The 24,016-nt window shown below is 39.8% G+C and overlaps 1 protein-coding gene across 13 annotated transcripts in view; it reads right to left on the reverse strand.

The window, feature by feature from the left end:
- Positions 1–10,497, reverse strand: part of THOC2 (THO complex subunit 2) — a 103,562-nt gene extending 93,065 nt beyond the window's left edge. For 12 of the 13 annotated variants that reach the window (XR_013825587.1, XR_013825588.1, XM_079909667.1 and 9 more), the window contains exon 1: positions 10,397–10,491. Coding sequence is in view for 11 of the 13 variants with exons in the window: in XM_079909667.1 (XP_079765793.1) it covers positions 10,397–10,467 (71 nt within the window). In the remaining 2 variants the exon portion in view is untranslated. Of the gene's footprint in view, positions 1–10,396 lie in introns of all 13 variants that reach the window. The other variant, XM_079909668.1, reaches the window with a different exon arrangement.
- Between the last annotated feature and the right edge of the window lie 13,519 nt (positions 10,498–24,016).

Raw genomic sequence — 24,016 nt, forward strand, 5'->3', positions numbered from 1 at the left:
CCCCAAACAAACAAAAAAAACCAGAAATGACATCTGATAAAGGACTATTATCCAAAATATACGAATAACACTTAAAACTCAACAATAAGAAAACAAACAACCCAATTTAAACATGAGCAAAGACCTTAACTGACACCTCATCAAAAAGGATATACAGATGGCAAATAAGCATATGAAAAGATGTTCCACATCATATATCATCAGGGACATGGAAATTTAAACAATGAGATACCACTACACACCCATCAGAATGGCCAAAATCTGGAACACTGCCAACGACAGATGCTGGTGAGGATGTGGTACAACGTAACTCTCAATCATCACTGGTGGGAATGAAAAATGGTACAGCCACACTGGAACACAGTTTGGTGGTTTCTTACAAAATTAAACATACTCTTACCTTACAATCCAGCAATCCCACTCTCCTTGATATTTACCCAAAGGAGGTGAAAACTTATGTCCACACAAAAACCTGCACATGGATTTATAGCAGCTTTATTCATGACTGCCAAAACTTGGAAGAAACCAGGATATACTTCAGTAGGTGAATGGATACGTAAATTGGTACACTGACCCCATAGAATATTATTCAGCACTAAACAGAAATGAGCTATCAAGACATGAAAAGACATGGAGAAACCTTAAATGAACACTAATAAGTCAAAGAAGCCAATCTGAAAAAACTACATAGTATATGTTTCCAACTAAATGTCATTCTGGAAAAGGCAAAACTATGGAGACAGTAAAAAGTTCAATGGTTGCCAGGGGTTAGGAGGAAGGATGAATAGGCAGAGCACAGAGGATTTTTAGGGCAGTAAAAATACTCTGATACTATAATGATGGATACACATCATTACACCTTTGTCCAAATGCATAGAATGTACAACACCAAGAGTGAACACAGAGGTAAACTTTGAATTTGGGGCAATTATGATGTATCAATGTAGGTTCATCAGTTGTAACAAATGTAACACTCTGGTGGGGGATGTTGATAATGGGGAGGCTGTGCATGTGCGGGGGCAGGGGGTAAGGGAAATTTCTGTAACCTCCTCTCAATTTTTCTGTGAACCTTAAAACACCTGTTTAAAAAAATTAATTCTTTAAAAACCAACAGAAAATAAGTGTTAGGGAGGATATGAAGAAACTGGAAACCCTGTGCACTGTTGGTGGGAATGTAAAATGGTAAACAGTACGGAAGTTCCTCAAAAAATTAAAAATAGAACTATCATACAATCTAGCAATCCCACTTCCAGGTATTTACTCATAAGAGTTGAAAAGAGGATATCAAAGAGGTATTTGCACTCCCATGTTCACTGCAGCATTATTCACAATAGCCAAGAGATAGAAACAACCTAAATGTCCATCAACAGATGAATACATAAAGAAAACATGGTGTATACATACAATGGAACATTACTCAGGCACAAAGAAATCCTGTCATATACAACATGGATGAGCCCTGAAGATAGTATGCTAAGTAAATCAGTCACAGAAGGATAAATATGGCATGATTTTACTTATATGAGGTATCTAAAGTAATCAAGCTCATAGAAGCAAAAAGTAGAATTTCGGTGGTTGCCAGGGGCTAGGGGGAAAGAGAAATGGGAACTTGCTGTTTAATGGGTATAAAACTTCAGTCAAGCAAGATGAAAAAGATCTAAAGATCTGTTGTACTACACTGTGCTCACCGTTAACAATACTGTACTGTACACTTTAAAATGTGTTAAGATTTATCTGATGTTATGTGTTTGTATCTACAATAAAGAAAATGTCCTTAATGAAGTAGTGAAAATTAATTTTAATAAATCCTAGCCCTGAGAACATGCCTTTTTTAAAAATACATATTTTTAATATTCTATGTGACAAATTGGAAAGTATACATAAAACATTTCTGTCACACACCAAAATACCATGGTTGTCTCCAGGAAAATCACCTATACGACTGTTTGAATTCTGAGCTGAACTAGCTGCTTTTTCACAGAACACCATTTTTACTTGAAAGAAATGACAAACTATGGTTATTCGGATTTGGGTCTTTGGCAGGCATTTTCTCAAAAATGAACCAAGAGAGCCAGTCACTTCAAGAAAAACAACTGAGAGTATTTGTTGCCAATGAGAAAATGTAAGGTTTCAAACAAAACTTAGAATTTTGGAAAACTTTTATCTGGCACCATGGACTTGGCTAGTTCCCAATTCATAAAAACTTTCCCGATAAGTTCAGTGATGATACTAAAGAATGTGGGGGGTTTTTATATTATACAATGTATTGTGTCAATATTTGGAAGTGCTGCATCATTCAGTGAACCAATATTTTCCAAATGACCAATGCATGACGTTGCAAAATAATGCATGGGTAAAAGACAGATTCCAAGTAAAAGAGAGACAATTGGATTTCAATTTAACAAAGTACAAAAAGTACACTGATATGGTTTTGGATTTGGCATTGCAACAAACCATTAACAAACTACCACCTGACAAATTTTGACATGATATCAAAGAATATCTACAATTATCTGAAAAGGTTACTAAAATTCTCCTCCTTTTGCCAACTATTTATGTGTGAGGCTGAACTTTCTTCATATACGTCAACCACAACAATATATTGCAACCCCTACTTCACAGCACACATAAAAATCAACTCCAGTTAGATAAGACTTAAAAAGGGAGAGCAAAATAATGTTTCCAGAAAATCATAGGATAAGTTCATTAACCTGAAAATGGAGAGAAACTAGTAAACCCAAAAAAGTACTAATCAAAAAGTAAAAGATTGATAAATTTAACTACATTAAAATGAACAACTTCTGCTCATCAAAAGTCACCACCATAAGAGTGGAAGTACAAGCCTAAGAATAACAAAAGATATTTGCCACACATACAATGTAACCCACAAAGGGGACAAATACAGACTACAGAAAGAACTCCCACAAATCAATGAAAGAAGTGCAAACAATCCAACAGAAAAATGGGGAAAAGATATAAAGAGGCATTTCACAAAAAACCAGAAATCCAAATGGCCAATAACACAGAAAAAGACGCCTATGCTACTACAAATGAACGCATATGCAAAACAAACAGACTCACAGATATAGAAAACAAACTGTGGTTACCAAAGGGGAGAGGGACGGGGGGCGAGGGGAGGGGGAGACAATTTAGGAGTATGGGATTAACAGATACAAACTAATACGTATAAAATAGATAAGCAACAATGATATACTGTATAGCACAGGGAATTATAGCCATTACCTCATAATAACCTGTAATGGAGTATAATCTGCAAAAATACTGAATCACTATGCTGTACCCCCAAAACTAATATAATATTGTAAATAAACTACACTTCAATTTTAAAAATTGGGAAAAATGCCTATGAAAATATGAGCCCCAAGAAAATAACATTAGATACATATTATATTGACCAAAAATTTACAGTCTGACAATATTAAATGTTAGCCAGGATGTGAAGGTGAACTCTCATACACTGCTGGTGGGAGTATATTTTAAAATAGTTTGGCAGTATCTAGCAGAGCTAAAGTTAATCACAATCTAGAACCTAGCCACACATACAATGTATGTATTCTACAGTTCAGTATATATCCCACAAGAACACATGCTGTGTACACTAAGATACCTGTATAAGAATGGTTCTATTGGCACTGTTGGTAACAGCCAAAAGCTCAAAACAACAAAATTGTTCATTGGTAGCCTAAGAGATAAATTGTGGTATAGTTATACAATGGAGTATCTTTTAACTATGAAAATCAAAGAACTGCAAATACTTGCAAAAATATGAATGATTCCTAAAGACATAATGTTGAGCAAAAGCAGCCAGATACAACAGAATACACCCTCTATGATTCCATTTATATGAAATTCAAAAAGAGCAAACTTAAACTTATTTGGGTAGCAAAACTGTAAATAAAAACTAGAGAAAGCCATAAATGTCAGTTACCACAGGGGAGATAAAGAGGGTGCAATCAGGAAGGGGGATTATGTTGACTAGAGCTGGATATGAGTTACATGGGTGTGCATCTTACAGTGATTCTTTAAGCTCTACATTTAGATTTTATGTACTTTTCTGTATTTTTTTAATTTCACATTTCAGAAAAAGAAATATTCTTATTACAAGCTGTACAAAGCTCTAACGAAAAAGAAGAGAACCAATGAATGCGCATGTTTCTCACTCTTTTATGTCTAGCAATGCTCTTTCCATAGTCAATAAAACAAGTAACTTTAAGACTTACAGAATATGCTTATATATCACATCTAAGGTGAAATATGATGCCACATGACAATCATCCACAGAGAGATTATCGACTTTGCAGATTATGCATGCCCTTGCAGTTCACCTCTCTGTGTCTTGATTATTTCAATACTTCTTCATCAGAATGAGCAGAGTACGGTTCAATAAACTTTTCCCAGTCAACAATTCATTTGTAGGTCTCACAAAATTATTTTCAAAACCAAAGAACAAAAATACCTTGCCACTGAAGAACAATTACTAAATTAAATCTGCATAGTTTGAAAATCTCATTTAGTTATTAGTTTTTAACCAATTCCTATTAAAAGAACAAAAAAAAACTTTTCAGAGAGCACCTTAGAAATGGTTAAATAAGCTGATTTAAGTTTGACCCCAAGTACTTTCAACTACTTCTGAGAACCAGATAGGCCTTCCAATGTGTTAAGACAGTGGGTAAGCTTTTAATTTCTCAAAATAAGTTAAACCTACCACAAACTTACCTCAGATAAAAAAAAATCAATCTTCATTACATTAGGCAATACAAAAATATCTGCTTCAAGACTATCATCAGAGAATATAACCTAAAAATGTCTGATACTTAGCTCCTTTTTTGTTAAGAGTAAATATATAAGAAGGTGCATCAAGGCTGCTTCAATATTTGCTATAAAGTACTGAAACAATTCCCCCTTGTGGTTCTCACTGTCCCCAGAGGTTCGTTTCCCTTTAGAATGTAGTAGCAGGAAATACTGCATCTTTGACAGAAGAATGCAAGGGACATCAAGTAACTCATCTTTCCCTTCGTACCCAGGCTACTAAAAAGCAAGGTCAAATATTCCTTCTTACAATGAATGTGTTTGCTTATTCACATTTTCAATAGCTTCATTTTCTATTTGTTTTAATAAGCTTAATGCAAATGTCTTTTGTTATAATCCTTCCAGTGGGGAGGGGGGAATGTCAGTGTTCCAAATCCCACTTAATCTAATGGTACAGTCATTGTTACATAATTTTTAAAAATCATTGAAATGTAATTTCATCTTGTCAGTCACAAGGCCACAAACATATTCATTAAAGGATGCAGATGATAATGTCATCATGAACTATTAATAAGCATCTCAAAGATTTGCTCAAATTGTGTAAGGAATCACTGATGGGTTATTATGATAAGGCAACTTACTTGTATAACAGATACTTTTATTTCCCTAGTATAAAACACTTCTGCCTTAGTTGTTGGAGGAAACTAAAAACAATCACTAAGAATTTTCCCCCAATCAGTAGATTTGTCCCAGCTCTTCCCCTAAGTAATTCACTAACAGAAGTATCCTTAAGTATCCTAAGTATCTTTAAGTATCCTTAAAGAAACAATTGTTTCTGAATGTTGGGTGTCTTACTACAGCTCTCATACAGTTTTAGTTCTCTACCCTAAATTTTAAAGGGAGGAAAACAAAACTACCTCCAACAGTTGCCCATTTTAATGTGGTTTTAAAAATAATCAAATATTCTGCCTCGGTACAAATTCAAATGATTATTTTAGTCCTTTAATAACCTCCAAATAATTGAGTTTACCATTTTTTCCACTTTTATAACAGTTTGGTGCTACTGTGGAGATGCTATCTCAGGCCCCTGAGAACAAAGAATATACTTTCTGTCAAATTCCTGTGAATCTTAAACTGAATAAAATGTCTTAAGTTCTTCCAAGAACTTAATGTTATTTTGCAAATACTCTTTAACATGAGTATTTGGCTTTCCGTCTTACTTGGTCCTATTTTCCAGTAAAAAAAAAACACAACACAACCTGCACTACTTGATTATGTTCAACATCTCAAAGTTGGCTCTACATATAAAAAATTGATGTCAATCTGTGCTTCAATTAATTTTTAAAAACAAAACAACAGAAAAGGCTGCATTTTGTTAAGCAAGTGCTACCTCTATTATCATTGATAGAAGAGAGACATAACCCACAAAAATGAATATTGGGACATGTAGTTTTATATTGAAAGATGCATTTAAGAAAATGAAAATATGCACTTATGAGGAGGAAAGGGAACAGGAAATCTTAAAAAAGACAACAGAAGTTCCTGCTCACAAGTACATTAATAGCACTCACACTACCTTAACTAAAGAATAATTTAATTTTTCTAGCAAACAAAGAAAGCAGTAGCCTGGAAAAATGTTCTGATACTGCTATAACATTTTCTGAAGAATGAATTTCTCTTACCAGGGAAATAAGACCAAGACTTATGAACACAGGTCAAATGAGAAAACAAATGCCAAATGAAAAGTAAGACATAAAGAAATGGTTTCAGATAAAGCTTCAGCTGAACTTAGAGCACCTTTTGAAGAAAAAAAAAAGACTTAAATACTAACACTGAAGTTTCTTAGAATTATTATTTGCTATAAACTCCCTCCTCCAACTTCCCTCCAAAAAATTCAGGACAGACAACATTTAATGAACATCCAAATGTACTTCCATAAGTTCTGGAATATGTCATCTAGTAGCAGAAGAAGAAAAAGAATGGCACCAAAACATTTGGCGATTAAATTTTAAAACTTTATTTTAACTACCAGTAATTAATAAGGTAACACCCAACAAAAATTTCTAATTGATGTATAATTTTTTTAAAAGAAAGAATTAAGTTCTTTAAACAGACAAATAGATGATATTCAACAAATACAAGTATTTCAAAATTAAACTAAGTATTGACATGAGGCTAACATCTTCAGATTAAGAGCTTGGAATATAAATCCTCCATTAAGGTTGCTTGTGACACAAAGAAATGCTGAGCTCACTGTGTTAATCATGCCTACTAAAAACAAAATTCTCCCCTGGATCTACCAGTACATGCAAGTTTATTAGCTTAATCGTGGCAAACCCTATGCTAATATGAAATCATCAAGAAACTAGAGCTCTAATTCCAAAATTAAAGTGATTAAATCCATATCTTGCATATGTCGCAGAATTTCAAAGAGTTTGTATTAAGATGTGAAACTCTGAAGAGCAGATCTAAGTGTTACTGGAAAGGACAATTATGTTTTGGTAGTCCTCCTCTGTCCTTTTGCTATCTCTTGGAAAAGATCATTTTAAGAATTCTGTAATTTACCATGAAAAACATAATCAGTATCTCTGGAAACAACAGATTAGCTAAGTATGTGATGGATCATTCAGATAGGCAAAATACAGTTTTTCTTTTCTCCCTAGTTACTTAACAAAATTTATTCTTCAAAGCCAAGACTTTCCATCTTAATAGACAGTTGCTTTTCATGAGGCACAATTAAGAATTTGCCCTCTCAAAGTTATAAAATATCCCATGCATTGCATATGTTCACTATGCTGCTGAAGTTGACTACAACTCCCAGAATACAGACTTACACTGCTGAGACAGACAAGAAATGAACTAATACCTCATGAAACATATCATGCAGTTTTTTAAAAAGGTAACTTTCAGTCAAGTTAAAGCTCATCTGCTAATTTATCTCATTAAAAAGGAAAAATCCACCCAAGATATAATTTTAAATACTGGTCATACCTTAAAAGCCAAATATATAAATGGATTCATTAATAATTTGGTGGCACATTTTTTTTAACATTTCCAGCTGCTGGTTTATATTTTAAGAAGCTGTTTTTCAGACAAAAGAAAGGATTTTTTGTAATATATTTATAATACCATTTTTTCTAATAAAATGAAAATGCTAACTCTATCTTTAGCAAGATACAAAAATTCCAAAGTTAGACTATATGCAACAAAGTTTTCAAAGAGGGAAAAGAGGTCCAGTAAATGAAGACTAAGCACTGGATGGTGATTTGTTTGACTATTTCATACAACTAACAACTATTTACACTATTTCATTATTGTCACACAACTCTCTTCATGTAACAGAACAGAGTTATAAAACTGACTAAACTGATCTGGATCTACTATAGTTCAAACTACATTCCACAAGCCATGCACTAACTACATAAACGTTAAGTCCTAATAGCAGTTTTGAAGCAGCTCTTCAAACACAGAAATTATGATGGGTAGCATGGATCATGTAAATATACATAAAGTGAATCCAAAATTCCATTTTGACTAGGTATTTCGACTTCCTACATGACTTTTTCTCCAACCACTGCCAGTCAGAAGCCAAGCAGAATTTCCTACCCTGAATACCACTCATTCTAAGGTGGGAGTCATAGTAAAACTGTCAAAAACAGTTAGCTAGAAGGAGGAAGCTGAGCAATCTACAGATGACAGTCCCTAAATAACTGTTGGCTTTAAAAGTAAACAAAACAACAATGAACTGATTTATCCGTTTTGGGGGGTTATCCTAATCGAATATAGATGAAAATGATGGTTTGGTTTGGTAACTTCCCATCCTGCCTTCCTTGCACACAAGAGACTTAATAGCTATTTGTTAACTAGCAAGTACAAGGATTTGGAAAATGTTCCTAACAGTTAAAAATGAATGCTTATCAAACAGACTTCTCTGGCAGTTAACAAAATAAGCTCTCTAAGCATATGCTAGAAAGGCTATGGGGGGTGGGGGAAGGACGGGGACGGGAGGGTTGAACCAAAAGAAAACGTGAGACAGTCCCCACTCTTCAAGGGTCTCTCAATTCGTTAGAGTACAAGAGTATACATGAAAGAGTCAGAGACTAATTAATTGCTAACCTGAGTGGTACAGACTTTAAGTGCAAGAGCTGTCCAAAGAAGTTTAAATATCTAAAGATTGGAATAATAATATTACTTTTAATAGCTATCACTTGAGTACTTACTATAAGGCAAGTGCTTTACAGGCGTTATTTAGTCTTCACAACAATGCTTTGAGTACTTATTATTCCCAATTTACTCAAGGGGAAACGGTCAAAGTGGTTAAGGAACTTACCCAAGGTCACTCGGCTAGTTAAGTGGCTAAAACTGCCGCTTACCCAGGCAATCCAAGTCTAGCGCTCACACTAAGACTTCATAAGGCAGCGCGAGCGCGGCAGCGGGGTGGGGAGGGCCATATAGGCCGGCGCTATTACACGCGCAAGATCGGCCGACGCATTCCCCACGTTTCGTTCCAAGTAACGAAGTTTCAAAGATCCGTATCTCGCGCCAGCAACCGTAAACTGACTACGGGGATCGGCGCGCAACCACGGCAAAAACGGCTAACAGGAGTTAATCTAAGACGGGGCTGAGCTTTAATTAATAAAGCGATTCAGAGGAAAAAAATTGCAGTAAGTTATTTGTTTTAAAATCTGGGGTTTGTTCCGCCGCTTAAGAGAATTTTCCCCCCGAGACAGGGAGAGCTGAAATTCGGGGCAAGGAAACCGCGGTTATAGCAAATTACTGTTTTCTGTATTACTGAAAGGAAAAAAAAAAACAAACCCAAGTTTTGGGTCTACAGGAAACGCGTTATTCTAGGTACACAAGAACCTTGGAGAGTTGCCAAAATTAGTTGCAGTCCCAGGACAAAATGGGGTTTAGGAACATTTAATGACGAAAGTTGATTCCAACCCGAAACGGCTCTAAGGTGAAAAGACGGAGCAAAGAAATGCCGGTAGGTCTTCGGGGAAAGCGGCAATCCTTGCTACACTTCGCCCACGGGCAGCGGCGCCGCGCGAGGCCGGGACAGTCCGAGAGACAGCTCCCGGAGAGGACGAGAGGTGCCAAGCGGGGTTCTTCCCGAAGCCCCGGGCTTCGCGGCGGCGGGCGGAGAGGAGGGGAGGGAGTCCGGGACGGTTCGGACTTCGGGCAGAGGAGGCGCCGGGCTCCAAACTGCGGAGTCGAACGGGTGCAGAGTAAAGAAATGGGACAGACTGAAACTCCGAACCCTCCCGGCGCGGCCCCGTGAAGAGAAAGGAGCCAAGTGAGCTCAAGCGATGAGGGGGACAAAAAGAGACGGAACGAAAGCGCAGGGACCCGTAGGGACAAAACGAGAGTTCCGCTAAGAGGCTAAAAAAGACAAGCTCCGGCGGGCAGCGGGGCTTTCTGGGAAGCCGGGGAAGGCAGGAGGTCGGCGGCGACTACCAGCACCTCTCATCCCCGAGTTCGAAACTCCTAGACAACCATCCACACCCGCCACCCGGATGGGGGAGGGGACACCTCTTCCCCACCACCACCTCCCCACAAATATGAGAGCAAGGCTGACGCCCGAGCCCAGCCCGGCCGTGCGCCCGCCTCCAGCCCGGACACTCACAATTCGCCTCTCCCTGATTTCTCCCAGTTCTTTATCCACTCTACGGGAACCAAGACAGTCGCGGCCGCCATCTTCCCCTCACTAGTAGCAGAAACCCGGATGTGTAGCACGCGAGCGAGGGGTCAAAGGGGAGCACCGCCCACGAGGAATGCCGGGAGTCGCGAGTTCGGTTTTCGATTTCCCGCCCCACTTTCCACCCCACCCTGCGGAAGGCCGAGGCCCTGTTGCCAACCAGGTGGCTGGGACCCGTGGGTCCCATCGCAGAGTGACTACGCTGGCCGGGCCCTCTGCAAACCTTGCCCCCCCTTCCCTTTAGGACAGGAAAAATGCCATCCCCAGGCCAACTCGTAGCCTTTATCTTCTTCCGTAGCATCTACTCCAGACCGCTAATTCAAAATTGTGTTTTTTAAAGCACCTAATATGTGCTAGACACTGGGGACAGAGAAATAATAAGCCATGATGCCTACCCTCAACGAGCTCAGTCCGTGGGGAAGACAAACATATAAACAGATCAATTACAATACACCCCGCTGAGATCAAAGAAATTGGGGAAGAGGCAGCCGATTACTGTGTGCCAGGCATTCTGCTAGTCCGAAGGATACAATCTTACGAGAAAGATAAATCGGCCCTGGGAAACACTTGCAACCATCAGGGCTGACAGCTACTGTGTCTGCGGCTGTCATTGTAACCTTAGGCAAAACTAGGGGGCGCAAGTATGAAGAGAAAGGAGTTGTTTACACTACATAGTCTGAAAGTATCTCCCGACGAGATAACTTCGTATTTCAAAGGGCGAAATAGAAACTTTACGGTCGGAAAACATGGCCGACACCCTCCTAACTCTGATGAATATAAGCATCCTTATGTATTAAACAAATAGGCGTCATATGCCTCCTGATGAGGTGCTAAGAAAAACACTAACCAATTTTGTAGTATTCATCATGCCAAAATTCGCATAACCTGAATTTAATCACGAGGGAACATCAGACAAGCCCATATTAAGGGACAGTCTACAAAATTACTGGCTTGCACTCTTCAAAATCATCAAGGTCACTAAAGACAAAGAGAGATTGAGGAACTCTTCCAGATTAATGAAAACAACAGAACAACTGATCCCCAGCCAGAAAAAAAAAAATTTTTTTTATTTTGCTGAAAAGGGCATTCTTGGGACAGTTGACCAAATTTGAATATCTGTAGATTAAGTAATAATATTGTATCAATGTTAATTTCTTGAGTTTAATACTCGTTTTGTGGTTATGTGAAAGTCCTTATTTAAGAAAATATGAAGTATTTAGAGATAATGGTGAACCATGTTGCAACTTTAAAATATTTCAGAAAAAAACGATAGGATGATGAGGCAAATGTAAAATATTAACATTTTAGGAATCTGGGTGAAGGACTGACAGATTCTCTGTTCTATTTGTGCAACTTTTCAAAATAAAGAGGTTTTAAAAATACATGTTTGGCTGAAAATTTAGAAAATACAGACAAATGAAATGAAGAAATCCTACCACACATATATTAATGTATGAACTTTAGAACTAATATCTAAATTTGGCAAGTTTTACCAAATGGACCAGGTTTATTTGCATTGAAAAACTGTTCAGGGGATAGGCTGTATTTAGAGTCAGTTGGGGAAAATGCTACATTGTTTATGATTGTTTTTCATCAGCTATATCTAGTCTAATGTCCTGTCTGATTCTGAAATTCTAAAGCCACCCATTAGAAAATATACACCGTTCAGTTTCAGTGACATCTCAAAAAAAATCTTTTGCCACTTCAAGGAGGTTCAGAGATATGAGTTCCCTCTGATCTTTTCATTTTTCTTATTATGAAATATTTTTAAAGTGAACAGAATGGTATAGCGAATCTTCATTGTACCATCATCCTCCCTAAAGAGTTTGAAATCATTGTTACAGGATGGCCTCTGTGATACAAGAAGAACTATCCTGATGCTTATGTATACTTCACTGTATAATCTACAGCAGTGAGCACTATCCACATTTGGGATCAGATAATTCTTTGCAGAAGGCAGGGGGAATCCAGTGCACTGTAGGGTGTTTAGCAACATCCCTGGCCTGGACCCACTAGATGTCGGTAGCACCTCCCACACCAGTTGTTACAACAGTATCTCCAGACATTGCTAAATGTCTCCTGGAGTGTAAAATAGCCCCCTGTTGAGAGCTAGTGAGCTATAATATTCTGCTGTATTGTGGCTTACCTTGCCACTGTATCACAGTGATTTCTTCTTCCAAACACTGAACTGTGTGCAGTATGCATGCTACTCAGTATGCCACAAATGTGGTATGACCTGACTGCAGTGATGCCCTTTGAGGCCTTGCTCTTCCCCTCTCCCAGAGCCTGCAGAACTATTTTTACATGGTATGATAACTCCTTTAGGAATTGCTCACAGCTAATTGCTTTTTGCTCCATAAGATTGCAAAGCTATCATATCTTTCGCATCCTTGTTGGCTTGCCTTTTCTTTGCTATCAGCATCTGGTATTGTCTCAGCAGCTGGGGGTACTGTTCCCTGATGATTTCACTGGCTCACAGGTACCAAAGGACTAGGCAGGGACTGAGGTCTGTGGTGAAGGCTAGGGATTGGGTAGTTTCAATATTGACAGCCTGATGCATGGAGTGATTGGTTGATTCTAGGTAATTGTAAGGTCAAGCAATCTTTTTATTATCTCAGTGACAACAGATAATGGGACCAAGAAGGAAGCACATAATAGCAAAACAAGACAAAATAAATAAAATAAATAATGAATGCGAAAGCCGTACATTTTGTGGGACTGTCCCGTGAATGCTGAGTATTGGTAATGGGTTTTTATTAACCAAAGACTTAGTTATGTTAAATATACATATTAAATTTCTACGATAACCACTACAAATATATAAGGATATTATATATCTTCCAAACTATCTGAGGGGGAAAAAAATTGAAAGAGAAAGAGGAAAAAAATCAATCCCAAAAAGGCAAGAAAGGTAGGGAAATTTTTTGGAAAAGTGGAACAGAGAGAATAGAGGAAGAAGTTTAAACCTACCAATTTAAATTTAAATATATCAAAAAGTGCATAAAATGTAAATGAACTAAATGCTCCAGTTAAAAGTAAAGATTATCAGTCTGGGTTTAAAGAAGGCTAGCTATTTTTAAGAGACATCTCTAAAACACAGGGACACAGAAAGTTTGAAAGTAAAAACAATGGGGAAAATACACCAGGCAAATACTAAGATCAACAAAAATTAAGCTGTTGTAGCTAGATTAATATCAGGCAAACTAGACTTTACGGGAGGAAAAAATTACCAAATTTAAAGACAGTTACCATATATTGATAAAAATTTCAATTCACCAAGAAAATGTAACCATTCTAATCTTGAATGTAATCAACCACTTTGAAATATATGAAGCATATAACAGAACTACAAAGAGGAATAGACAAATCCACTACCACAGTGAGTCTTTAATTCATCTCTCCTAGATATTGATAGATGAAACAGACAAAAAAGAATCTGTAAAGATGTAGAAAATTTGAACATCAAATGAACAAGTTTGATCTAGTAGATATACATAGAACGCTGTACCTAGCAACTGGAAAATAAATATCCTTTATAATAACACATGAATGGGGCACCACGTACAGATTGCACACTGATCAAAAGCACCTAGCCAGAGGGACAAGTGGGGATCAAAAATTTATCCCATGCTCCACTTGCCAGACCACATGCTCAGGTGTGCTGCTGTATCTACCTGGAAGAAAGGGCACAGTTTCCTAATTCACATAAAGGCAATGTGTCATCGAGTGGTGGTCCAGCACACGGAACATTTATGAAAGTTAAACATATACTAGATTTAAAAAAGCAAATGACAACAAATTTTAAATAATTCGTCTCATATAGTTCACATTTACTGACCACAATGCAATTAAATTGGAAATCAATAACAAAAAGATAAAGAAAACCCCTATGTTTGAAAATGTAAAAACATACTTTGAAGTAAATCACAGGTCAAGGAAAAAAGTCATACTAAAAATTAGAAAATATTTAGAACAGAGCAATAATGAAAATATTACATATCAAAACTAATGAAAAAATGATGCATTGCAGCTAAAGTGGTATTTAGAAAGAAATTTATGCTCTTCAACCTTTGTATTATTAAAGAAACAAGACTGGAAATTAAAAAGCTAAGCATCTAATTTAAGAAGTTCCAAAAAACAATACAGAATAAATGAAAGAAAGCAGAAATAATGACATTTTTAAATAGAAAATATTAATCAAAAGAAACTATCCAAAAGAAAATCAATAGAACCTAAAATTGTTTGGTTGAAAAGTCTAATAAGACTGACAAACCTCTGGCAAGAACTGATTATAAATAAAAGAGAGGTACATAGAAACAAATATTAGGGATTGTATCAGTTGGGCTCATGACAGGAGACAGATGACATACTCATAGGGGATAATTAAAGAGAGTTTAATAAAGGAACCATGCACAGGAGTGTGGGCAGGATTAAGGAAAACCAAAAATGGATGGTGAAGCACCTCAGGGCCAGCGATACTGAGAGACATTAGCAGCCCTAAGCCTGAGGAGGCAAGTGGAGGGAGTGGTTCCCAAAAACTAAGGAAATAAGGAAAAATGAAATAATAAGGAAAGGAACATTCAACAGGAACTGTGGCCTTCTGTAGAAGAATAACTGCCAACTCACATCCCAGCAGGGAGGAGGCTGGGGAATAAATGCCCTGACCTTTCTCTCCTTTTACCATTTTATCTCCTGCTGATACCTCCCATTGGCTGATGACTACTGCAAGCCATAATTCAAGGGAGCCTGGAAAATGCATTTAGTATGGGTCAGGGGACAGAGCAGGATGGAGAAGGATAGAAAGTGGATTTTGAAAGGGAAAATAGAATTTCCGGCACTGACCATTTCTTTTGCCCCTCCACACCACTCTTGCCCTTTGTCCAGATGAAAAACCCATGCCCTCAAAAGAAATGTACAAAGCCCCATCAGCTACTGTATCAGTGCAGGGTGATGTCGATTCATTCATACTCCTACATGAAATCTAAAATATTAGCCACCACCAGTGCTTTGCATATAAAGTAGAAGAGAAAACATAGCTGCTGTAGCCCTTGCTTCTGTGGCTGGAAGCGAGCTCTAAGTTGATAATCATAGCCTCCTTTTTCTGCCACCCACTCCATGTTTCCCTTGCCCTCTGTCAGCATCTCAGTAGGACAGGATACATTACCTGGTGGAGTGACCTAAACCTTCATCTCCACAGGATCTGAATTCTTATAATCTTAGCTTGACTGAGTTACCAGTTTTCATTGGCCAAGGGAGTGATACGAGGCACTCCAGTGAAGCCCCTAGGTTCTAGACATAGTCATCCTTGCCTCCGTTGTGTAGCAGCGACCTAATTTGCCTTTGGTAATCAGGATAGACCACCCTGGTCTATAAAGTGACCCCCTGTCTGCCTGTTAGTTCAAAAACACGAGGAACACAAAATGGCCAGAGAGCAGTATCAACTTCTAAAACATAGGAATCCTGGTGGAAGTAATTCTCCCTTGGGCATTAGAACCTCTTAACCCACTGAGTCCAAGATGTAGGGATGGGAAGCAAATATTTCTCCAGTGAGAGGGGTCATTCCCACCTCTACCTCTTGAATCCTGGACCCATACCTTCTGGCTACAAGGGAGATGATGTGATACATTGGCCACTGGTTTGAAGCATATACTAGGTTCTATAGGACACTACCCCAAACTTGCAAGCTGTGGTGCCATAACTGAGCCTTCAGCAGGAAATTTCATCGCTCTATCAAGCCAGTGGTTTCTGGGTGATGGGACATGTGATAAGACCAATGAATTCCATAGAGATGAGCCTATCGCCACACTTCCTTTATGCTGAACTGAGTTCCTTTGTTGGAAGCAACTTAGGTGGGATACTATGGTGATGAATCAGGCATCCTGTGAGTCCGCATGGTGGTGCTGGCAGAAGCACTGCAAGCATGAAAAGTAAATCCATATTCAGAATATGCCTCTATTCCTGTGAAGACACTGGCTTTTTCCTCAGTGATGGAAGGGGTTCAGTGTAACCAATCTGCCAACAGATGACTATCTGGTCCTCCTGGGGAATGGTGCCAGGTTGGTGCCTCAGTGTTTGGTCTGCTGATAAGCAGGTTGCCAATTCAAAGTGGTGTTAGACACATCAGCATTGGTGAGGGAAGACCCTCTACATATCCCCCATCCCAGCTGCCGTGGCCATTTTGTACATGGGCCAACTAAGCCAGCACTAGGGCAGCTGAAGGAAGAGGCTAACATCAACAGAAAAGTTCATCTTATCCACCAACCTCTTTACTAGGCCTACCTATCACAAATTTCGATCCTTTTCTTTCCACACGCTTCACCATCCAGCCAATTCGTTAGCCTCTGCCCTTGAATCAATCCGCACCAGTTTATTAGGGCATTTCTCTCTCCACCAAATAGACAATCAGATGTAGTACTTGGGAGGATTTTCCTTTACCTCTGTTTTTAGGGGCCATCTCTGAGCAGTGCTGTCAGACAACTGTGTCCCACCTCTGCCAGGTGCCAGCCTACCATGGAGACCCATGTATAAACCCTTGGGCCTACATTTTCTTGTTCTGCTAAATGATCATAGAGAACTCTCCTTGAGGCCGTATGTGAGGGCTGATGGAGAGGCAACTATGCAGTAGGAGCAAACACCATGAGCGTCTGAGCCACTTCCTCATTCACTTTACTTTTACCTGCTAGGATCTGATTTCATACACAATTTCCATTTAACAGTGGAATGCTGCTGCACATGACTATGTGATGATTGAGTGAATTAGAAAACACACAGTTCATAATGGGCAGTTCAAGTCACATAGTCTCTTGGTGTCCTATGGTCAGGAATTCAATGACTACCAGGGCCTAGTAGCAATCTAGACATTACCTTTCAAATGGAGAATAATTGTCAAGTAGGGAAAGCATGGCCTTACTTAGATACCCTAAGGGTCTATGCTGTGCCGCTTCTAGAACAGAGAGCTTCCAGAACATCTCTGCCACAAACTCCTCCAAAACCGTTGGGTCTGCAGAGTCCTAAGGCCCAGGTAACAGGACAGCATGCACTGAAACCTGGATCTGCTGCAGTAGCTTTTCTTGCTTCAGATCCCACTCGAAATTGGCAGCCTTACAGGTTGCTCAGTAAATGGGTCAGAGCAGCATGCCCAAATATGGTATACGTTGCCTCTGAAGTCCAAAGGGGTCCACCAAGTATTGGTTTCCTTCTTTGTAGTGGGTTGTACAAGGAAAAAACAACTTATCTCCTTAGAAGAGAGAGCCTGACATTGCCTGGATCACTGGACCCCTAAAAATGTCGTCCATGTAGCAGGCCCATGAAATTTCATGGGGGTTATCTCCTATCCTCTGGCCATAAGGCATCTAGGGTGCTTGATTCTTACTGCCCCTCAGATTCATTAGCATAATGCCATCAATGTAATGGACCAGCATTATGTCTGTGGGATAAAAAGACAACCAACTTCCTTCTGGAGAAGATTATGACAGAAAACAGCATAATTTGAGATAGCCCTGAGGTAAGAGTGAGAGCAAACTATGTCTGATTATCTCTACTGATAATATTTGCTAAGGCAACAAGTGCCAGAAGCTGTGTCGATGTGCTCCAGTAAAAATACCATAGTGGGAAACACAGTTGTGATTGGTGTCGCTACCTGATTAAATTAACAATAACCCAGCATCCCACAAAACTTATATGGCTTTTCCCACAGGCCAAACAGGCAAGTTATACAGGGGCATGTGGTTGGAATCATCACACTTCCAATTTTCAAGTCCTTGGTGGTGGCTCTAGTCTTTTCAGTTGTACCAGGAATTCAGTATTGCTTTCGTTTACTTTCTTAGCAGTAGGGGTGAAAGGAGGGGAAAGTACACTTCCAGGGGATGCTACTTGACCCTTCCTATCATAAAGCCCTCCCTCCATGGATCAGCAGGTCAGAAAAAACGTGTGGTAATTCTGCTGAGATTCCCACTGAAACGAGCTCAGACCAAGACTTAATTTATCACCCATCTCCATATGTCCCCACTCTGGAGATGGACCACAGTAGCATACTGGGCCTCCAAGAATTAGCCTGAAATCAGAGCCAGAATCTGATAATCTTCAGAAGATTCTGGATATTTCCTTTTCCCTGGTCATGGTCCCAGTCTGAGGAAGGACTTGGAAGATGTGCAGATTATATCTGTGACAGCATAGCAGCAGGGTCCTTTCTCAAAGAGATCTGGCCTCCCCCTTAATCAAGGGGCTCCAGATCTGTGAACTGGCTTAGTAGATCCGGGAACATAGTAAGAGTTAAGGAGTCTGCAAAATTTCTGCCCATCAGAACTAGAACTTTTTGGATTTCCCGGCTGGAGCAAGGGTTAAGAATCCACCTGCCAAGGCAGGGGACATGGGTTTGAGCCCTGGTCCAGGAAGATCCCACATGCCGCAGAGCAACTAAGCCCGTGCACCACAACTACTGAGCCTGCACTCTAGAGCCAGAGAGCCACAACTACTGAGCCTCCATGCCACAACTACTGAAGCCCATGCGACTAGAGCCCATGCTCCGCAACAAGAGAAGCCACCGCATTGAGAAGCCCGCACACCGCAACGAAGAGTAGCCCCTGTTCGCCTCAACTAGAGAAAGCCTGCGAGCAGTGATGAAGACCCAACACAGCCAAAAATAAAAAAAATTATTTTTTAAAAAAACTAGAATTTTTTTTTGCTTCTGTAGGTCACATCTATTTCATCCCTAGGGAAATCCATAAACAATCATCCACTCCAACAGATGAATGTCAAAACACTCTGACAACATTCTATTCTTGTGCTTTATTATGTTAATTGCACCCACCTTAGTTCTGCCTGTTAAGTGCCATGACTTGCACTCTACCACTTAGACCCTATTATTCCTACAGAAATCAGGGAGCCCAGTTCCACTGAAGCATCTCTCGCCATCATCTCTGACCTACAGAGGATATTCCACGGAGCCAGTGCTCCTCTCATCAATGTATACCTTGAGGCTTAGTGTAGAGTGTCCTCCCAGTAGGGTGACAAACTTGTCCCAATTTTCCTGGGACTGTCACGGTTTTAAAACTGAAAATCCAGGACTTCCCCAGCGGTCCAGTGATTAAGACTTCACGCTTCCAATGCAGGGGACACGGGCTCGATCCCTGGTCGGAGAACTAAGATCCCACATGTCAGGCGGCACAGCCAAAAAAACCCCTGAAAATCCTACAACCCAGAAAACTCTACTGCATAGTCCTCCCTATGAGTGTAGTCGGTGGTAGGCAAGGCACTGATCAGGTCACCCGCTTCAACATTCCCTTCTCCTTGGGCATTACAGGCTATGCTAAAATCTAACGATTCTTATGGGAGTGCAGGCAATGAAGTGTTGTGCGAGTTGATCCTAAAGAGAATCAGCGTTCCTTGTGAGGCAAACACCCCAGTGGAAATCACAAAAAGGTTTTTATGCAGAGGAAGGCTGGTACTGTTAGACAAGGAAGAGAGGACTGCTTCCACTGGCAAGGAAAGTTCAAAGGGACTTGGAGTCTGCATTCTTCTCAGCTTCATCTGTTTATACTCAAATATTTCCATCCAATGTGTTAGGCTTCTGTTCTTTCCCCAGGAGTGCCAGTAACTTAGCCTCGGAGTCCTAGCAAGGCTATAACTTTAATTGATGCTATAGCTCTCCAACATTTATAATCAGTCCCTGAGTATGATCTTCATATCCGTCCTGCAACTCCAGGAGAATAAAGACTACTTTAATGGTGGCATTGGGCTCTTTCATTTTCCACTATGATCTGAGTTGTGCATTCAAGGCTTTTCATTTGTGCTCTTTTCTGTGTAAGCTCTCTATGAGCATCAGAAGAAGTTAGCCCTAGCCACATCCATTGCAATCATCATTGTCACCATGGGGACTAAGTGCTCTAGCCACTTGATTTCCGAAAGCTTTGCCCTCCACTTGTATTTCATTTCAAGCCACCGTGGGTGATAATTTGAGTAATCATCATTCAGTGCATGCCACGCATTACAAGTGCCCTATTTCTCTCTAGAAAAGAAGTTGTCACAGATTGCATTCTTTAGGAGGCAGAAGCTGAAACCGAGTTAGGCGTGCAAACGGTTTACTGGAGAGTGAAACCTGTAAGGGAAATGAGGAGGCAGTAGAATTAGGCAGAGGCAGTACAGGCAGGCAAGGCAAACCCAAATGCAGAGTATGTATTGAGTCCATTAAGGACAACTCACCGTCGCCTCCAAGGTGTAAGGGGTCCAATGTAATTAACTTGCTATAAGGTGGCTGGCCAGTGTCCCCTCAGTCACTGGTACCATATAAAGAGCTCACCGTTGTTCTCTGCCATTGGCTTCTTGGGCACTCAGCAGTGGCAGTTTAACTTTTTTTTTTTTTTTTAGTTTTGAAAAACGTTTTATTCGAGAATTACATAATTTCAAATATCTTCCAAAATACAGTTTCCTAGATTGCTACAAAAGAAAGCAAATTCAATAAGAAATTTAAATCATTAAATATGTTTCACTAGTATATACATATGAATGCCAAGCAATTAATATTTAGCCCTGGAATGCATACCATGTCTTTCGTTTTTCCTTATTAAAGGCTCAATCCAGCACTTTGTATAGGTTATGTACAACAGGCAAAGTTCGGTGTTCATAGGAGTTTCACATTAGCTGCCTCAATTTATAGCTGTGATAGCTTGTCCACAGGGGTGTCAAATTTGAGGTCTGTAGGAAACAGATCTGGGGCCCGAGGATAGATTAGTCTGTAGGACTGTCTGACTGTAACATCAGCAACACCAGCAATATCTCCAATTTCTTTTTGGGTCCTTTTCTCAGCTGATGCCTGTGAGGCCATGTAAATGGCGGCTGCTGCCACAGATATCGGGCTCCTTCCAGGAACCAAGTCCAACCCCACAGCTTTATGGGCTATATGTGTAGCTGCCATCTGTACTTGTTTAGGAAGACAAAGGTTGGAACAAAACCTGGACATGAAGTCCCCAGTTGTAATCAAATCCACACTGGTTTCTAAAGCTTTCAAAATAAGTTTAAAACATCGAGCAGTTTCTTGGCCTTGGCGAGGTGAAGCCCATACTGCTGGGCCCAGGCATAGTCTCCCTCCCTGGTGGCATAACCATCTATTAATGGGCCCATTGCACGAGTACTGAGTGGCTAAGGAGAAAGGTTGGCTTATCTACCTGGCTGGGGACTTTTTTGTCTTCTGGGTTTGCGTTTTGTTTTATTTTTTTTGGGTTTTGTTTTCTTTTATTGAAATATAGTTGATGTATCCACCTGGCTATTTTTTAATATCTTCTGCAACGAATGCTCTTTGGCAGATATGAAAGTGAGACACAAATATTTGTGCACTTTGAGCCCACTCCCAGCGGTCCATCTATGTATCTCTTTTGCAGACTTCCTTGCCATTGGTATTCCAGCATTGTTCCTTCTATGCCGCCAATGAGCCAAGATACCTGCCACTTCTCAGGATTCACTGTATGTCCATATATCAGGCTTCACCTTCCTCCATACAAAGTGAACGACCACGGTATTGCCCACTGGAATGATTCCCCTTTAGCAGATAGGAAAAAGGGCAAGAGAAATGGGCAAGCGTTTCACAGAGGTGGCAAGATGAATGTAGAGAGATGCAAACTAATGTGATACTATATATACATTATGCCGCCAGATTACCAACAATTCAGATTTCAGTGTCCGTGTATGACCTTTTATTGGGATACAGCCATGCTCGTTCATTTACATATTGTCTATGGCTGATTTCACACTACAATGGCAGAGTTGTGTAGCTGCCTTAGTCTGTATGGCCTGTGAAGCCAAAAATACTTACCGTCAGCTCCTTTTCTAGACAGTAAAGTTTAAGAAAAATTTGAGTTAAATTTAAGGTAAGTTAAACACAGAATTTCAACATTCCTATCTCATTTAGACATCCTTCTACCTGGAAAAGATATCTAGAAGAGAGCTGGGGAGATGCTGAACAAAAAACAAAACCGAAGTCAGTGGTTCTCAAACTTTAGTAGGCATCACAGTCCCCTGGAGGGCTTGTTAAAAACACAGACTGAAAAAAAAAAAACCACAGACTGCTGCGCCCTGCTCCAGGGTTCCCGATTCAGTAGGTCTGGGGTGAGGTTTGAGAATCTGCATTTCTAGCAAGTTCCAGGTGATGGTGATGTTGCTGGTCTGGAGACCACACTTTGAGAATCACTGCCCTAAGAGTTAGAAGTGGTTACTAAGCTGAGGTACTTCAGCAACCCGCATCAGAATCACCTAGATCTCTGGCTTCATGGGGCTTACATTTGAGTGGAGAAGTGATATAATAAACAAACAGATAATGTCATATAAAATAAAGCAGAGCAAAGGCATGGAGAGTGATGGGGCATGCTATTTAAGACAGGGTGGTCAAGTCCAGCCTCTTGAAGAAGATAACCTTAATGAAGAAGAGACCTTAATGAAAGGAGAGAGCAACCTACTAATATGTAAATATTAATGTTAATTCCTATTAATATGTTAATATGTGAGGGAAGAGTATTCCAGGCAGAAAGAACAGTCGGTGCAAAGACCATGAGGCGTGAATGTGCTTGGTGTGCGTTCCTGGAAAAATTCAAAGCCAAGAATTTGACTCTGTTCTTTGTGATTCTTTGTGTTCTTCCTTCCCCAGGGCAATAAGCTTCAGTTTAGTCTCTACCACACAAACAGGGTCATACAGTACATGCTGTTCTGCAACTTACGTTTTCCCATAATGATAAATCATGAACATTCTTTCATGTCACTACGTTTAAGATCAGCCTCATTGTTTATAAAGGATGAATATTCCATTGTAGAAATGCACCAGGGATTTACTTTTCAAAGATCAATGATTTGTAGTATAACCATTTTTCTATAGATGAATACATAGACTGTTTCCAGTTCTTGGCTATGACTAAAAAATGCTGTAGTGTGCTTTTTCATATGTGTGTGTGTGTGTGTGTGTGTGTCTACATGTCTGTGTACTTGTCCATGCATTTCTTTATGCACTAAAAATTTACTGAGCTGGTACTATGTGTTAGGTATTGTGTTATATGCTGAAAATACTACGATGAACAAAACCCATGGTTCTTGCTCTCATGGAATATAAGGTCTACTAGGGGAGAAAATCATACAATAAATATGTAATTACAAACTGTAAGAAGTGTTAGCAAGGTAGGGCAGACGCTGTTGTTCAGCTAACCCAACTCCCACTCCAGCCAGAATTTTGGCCAATGAGCCAAAGTGGGCTACGGTAAGCAAATGACGGCCGTCCCCCCATGCACACCGCGTCCTAATCCCCAGAACCTGTGAATATGTTAGGTTACATGGCAAAGGGGAATTAAGTTTGCAGACGGAATTAAGCTTGCTAATCAGTTGACCTTAAAATAGGGAGCCTATGCTGGGTTATCCAGGTGGGCCCAACGTAATCACAAAGATCCTTAAATATGGAAGACCAAGGGCCAGGGTCAGAGAAGGAGATATGATGACAAAAGAGGAAGTCAGAGTGATGTGATCGCTGGCTGTGAAGATGGCAGGGGGCCCACCAGCCCAGGAATACGAGCATCC

Source organism: Stenella coeruleoalba (assembly GCF_951394435.1).
Source record: "Stenella coeruleoalba genome assembly, chromosome: X".
Classification (NCBI taxonomy): Eukaryota; Metazoa; Chordata; class Mammalia; order Artiodactyla; family Delphinidae; genus Stenella; species Stenella coeruleoalba.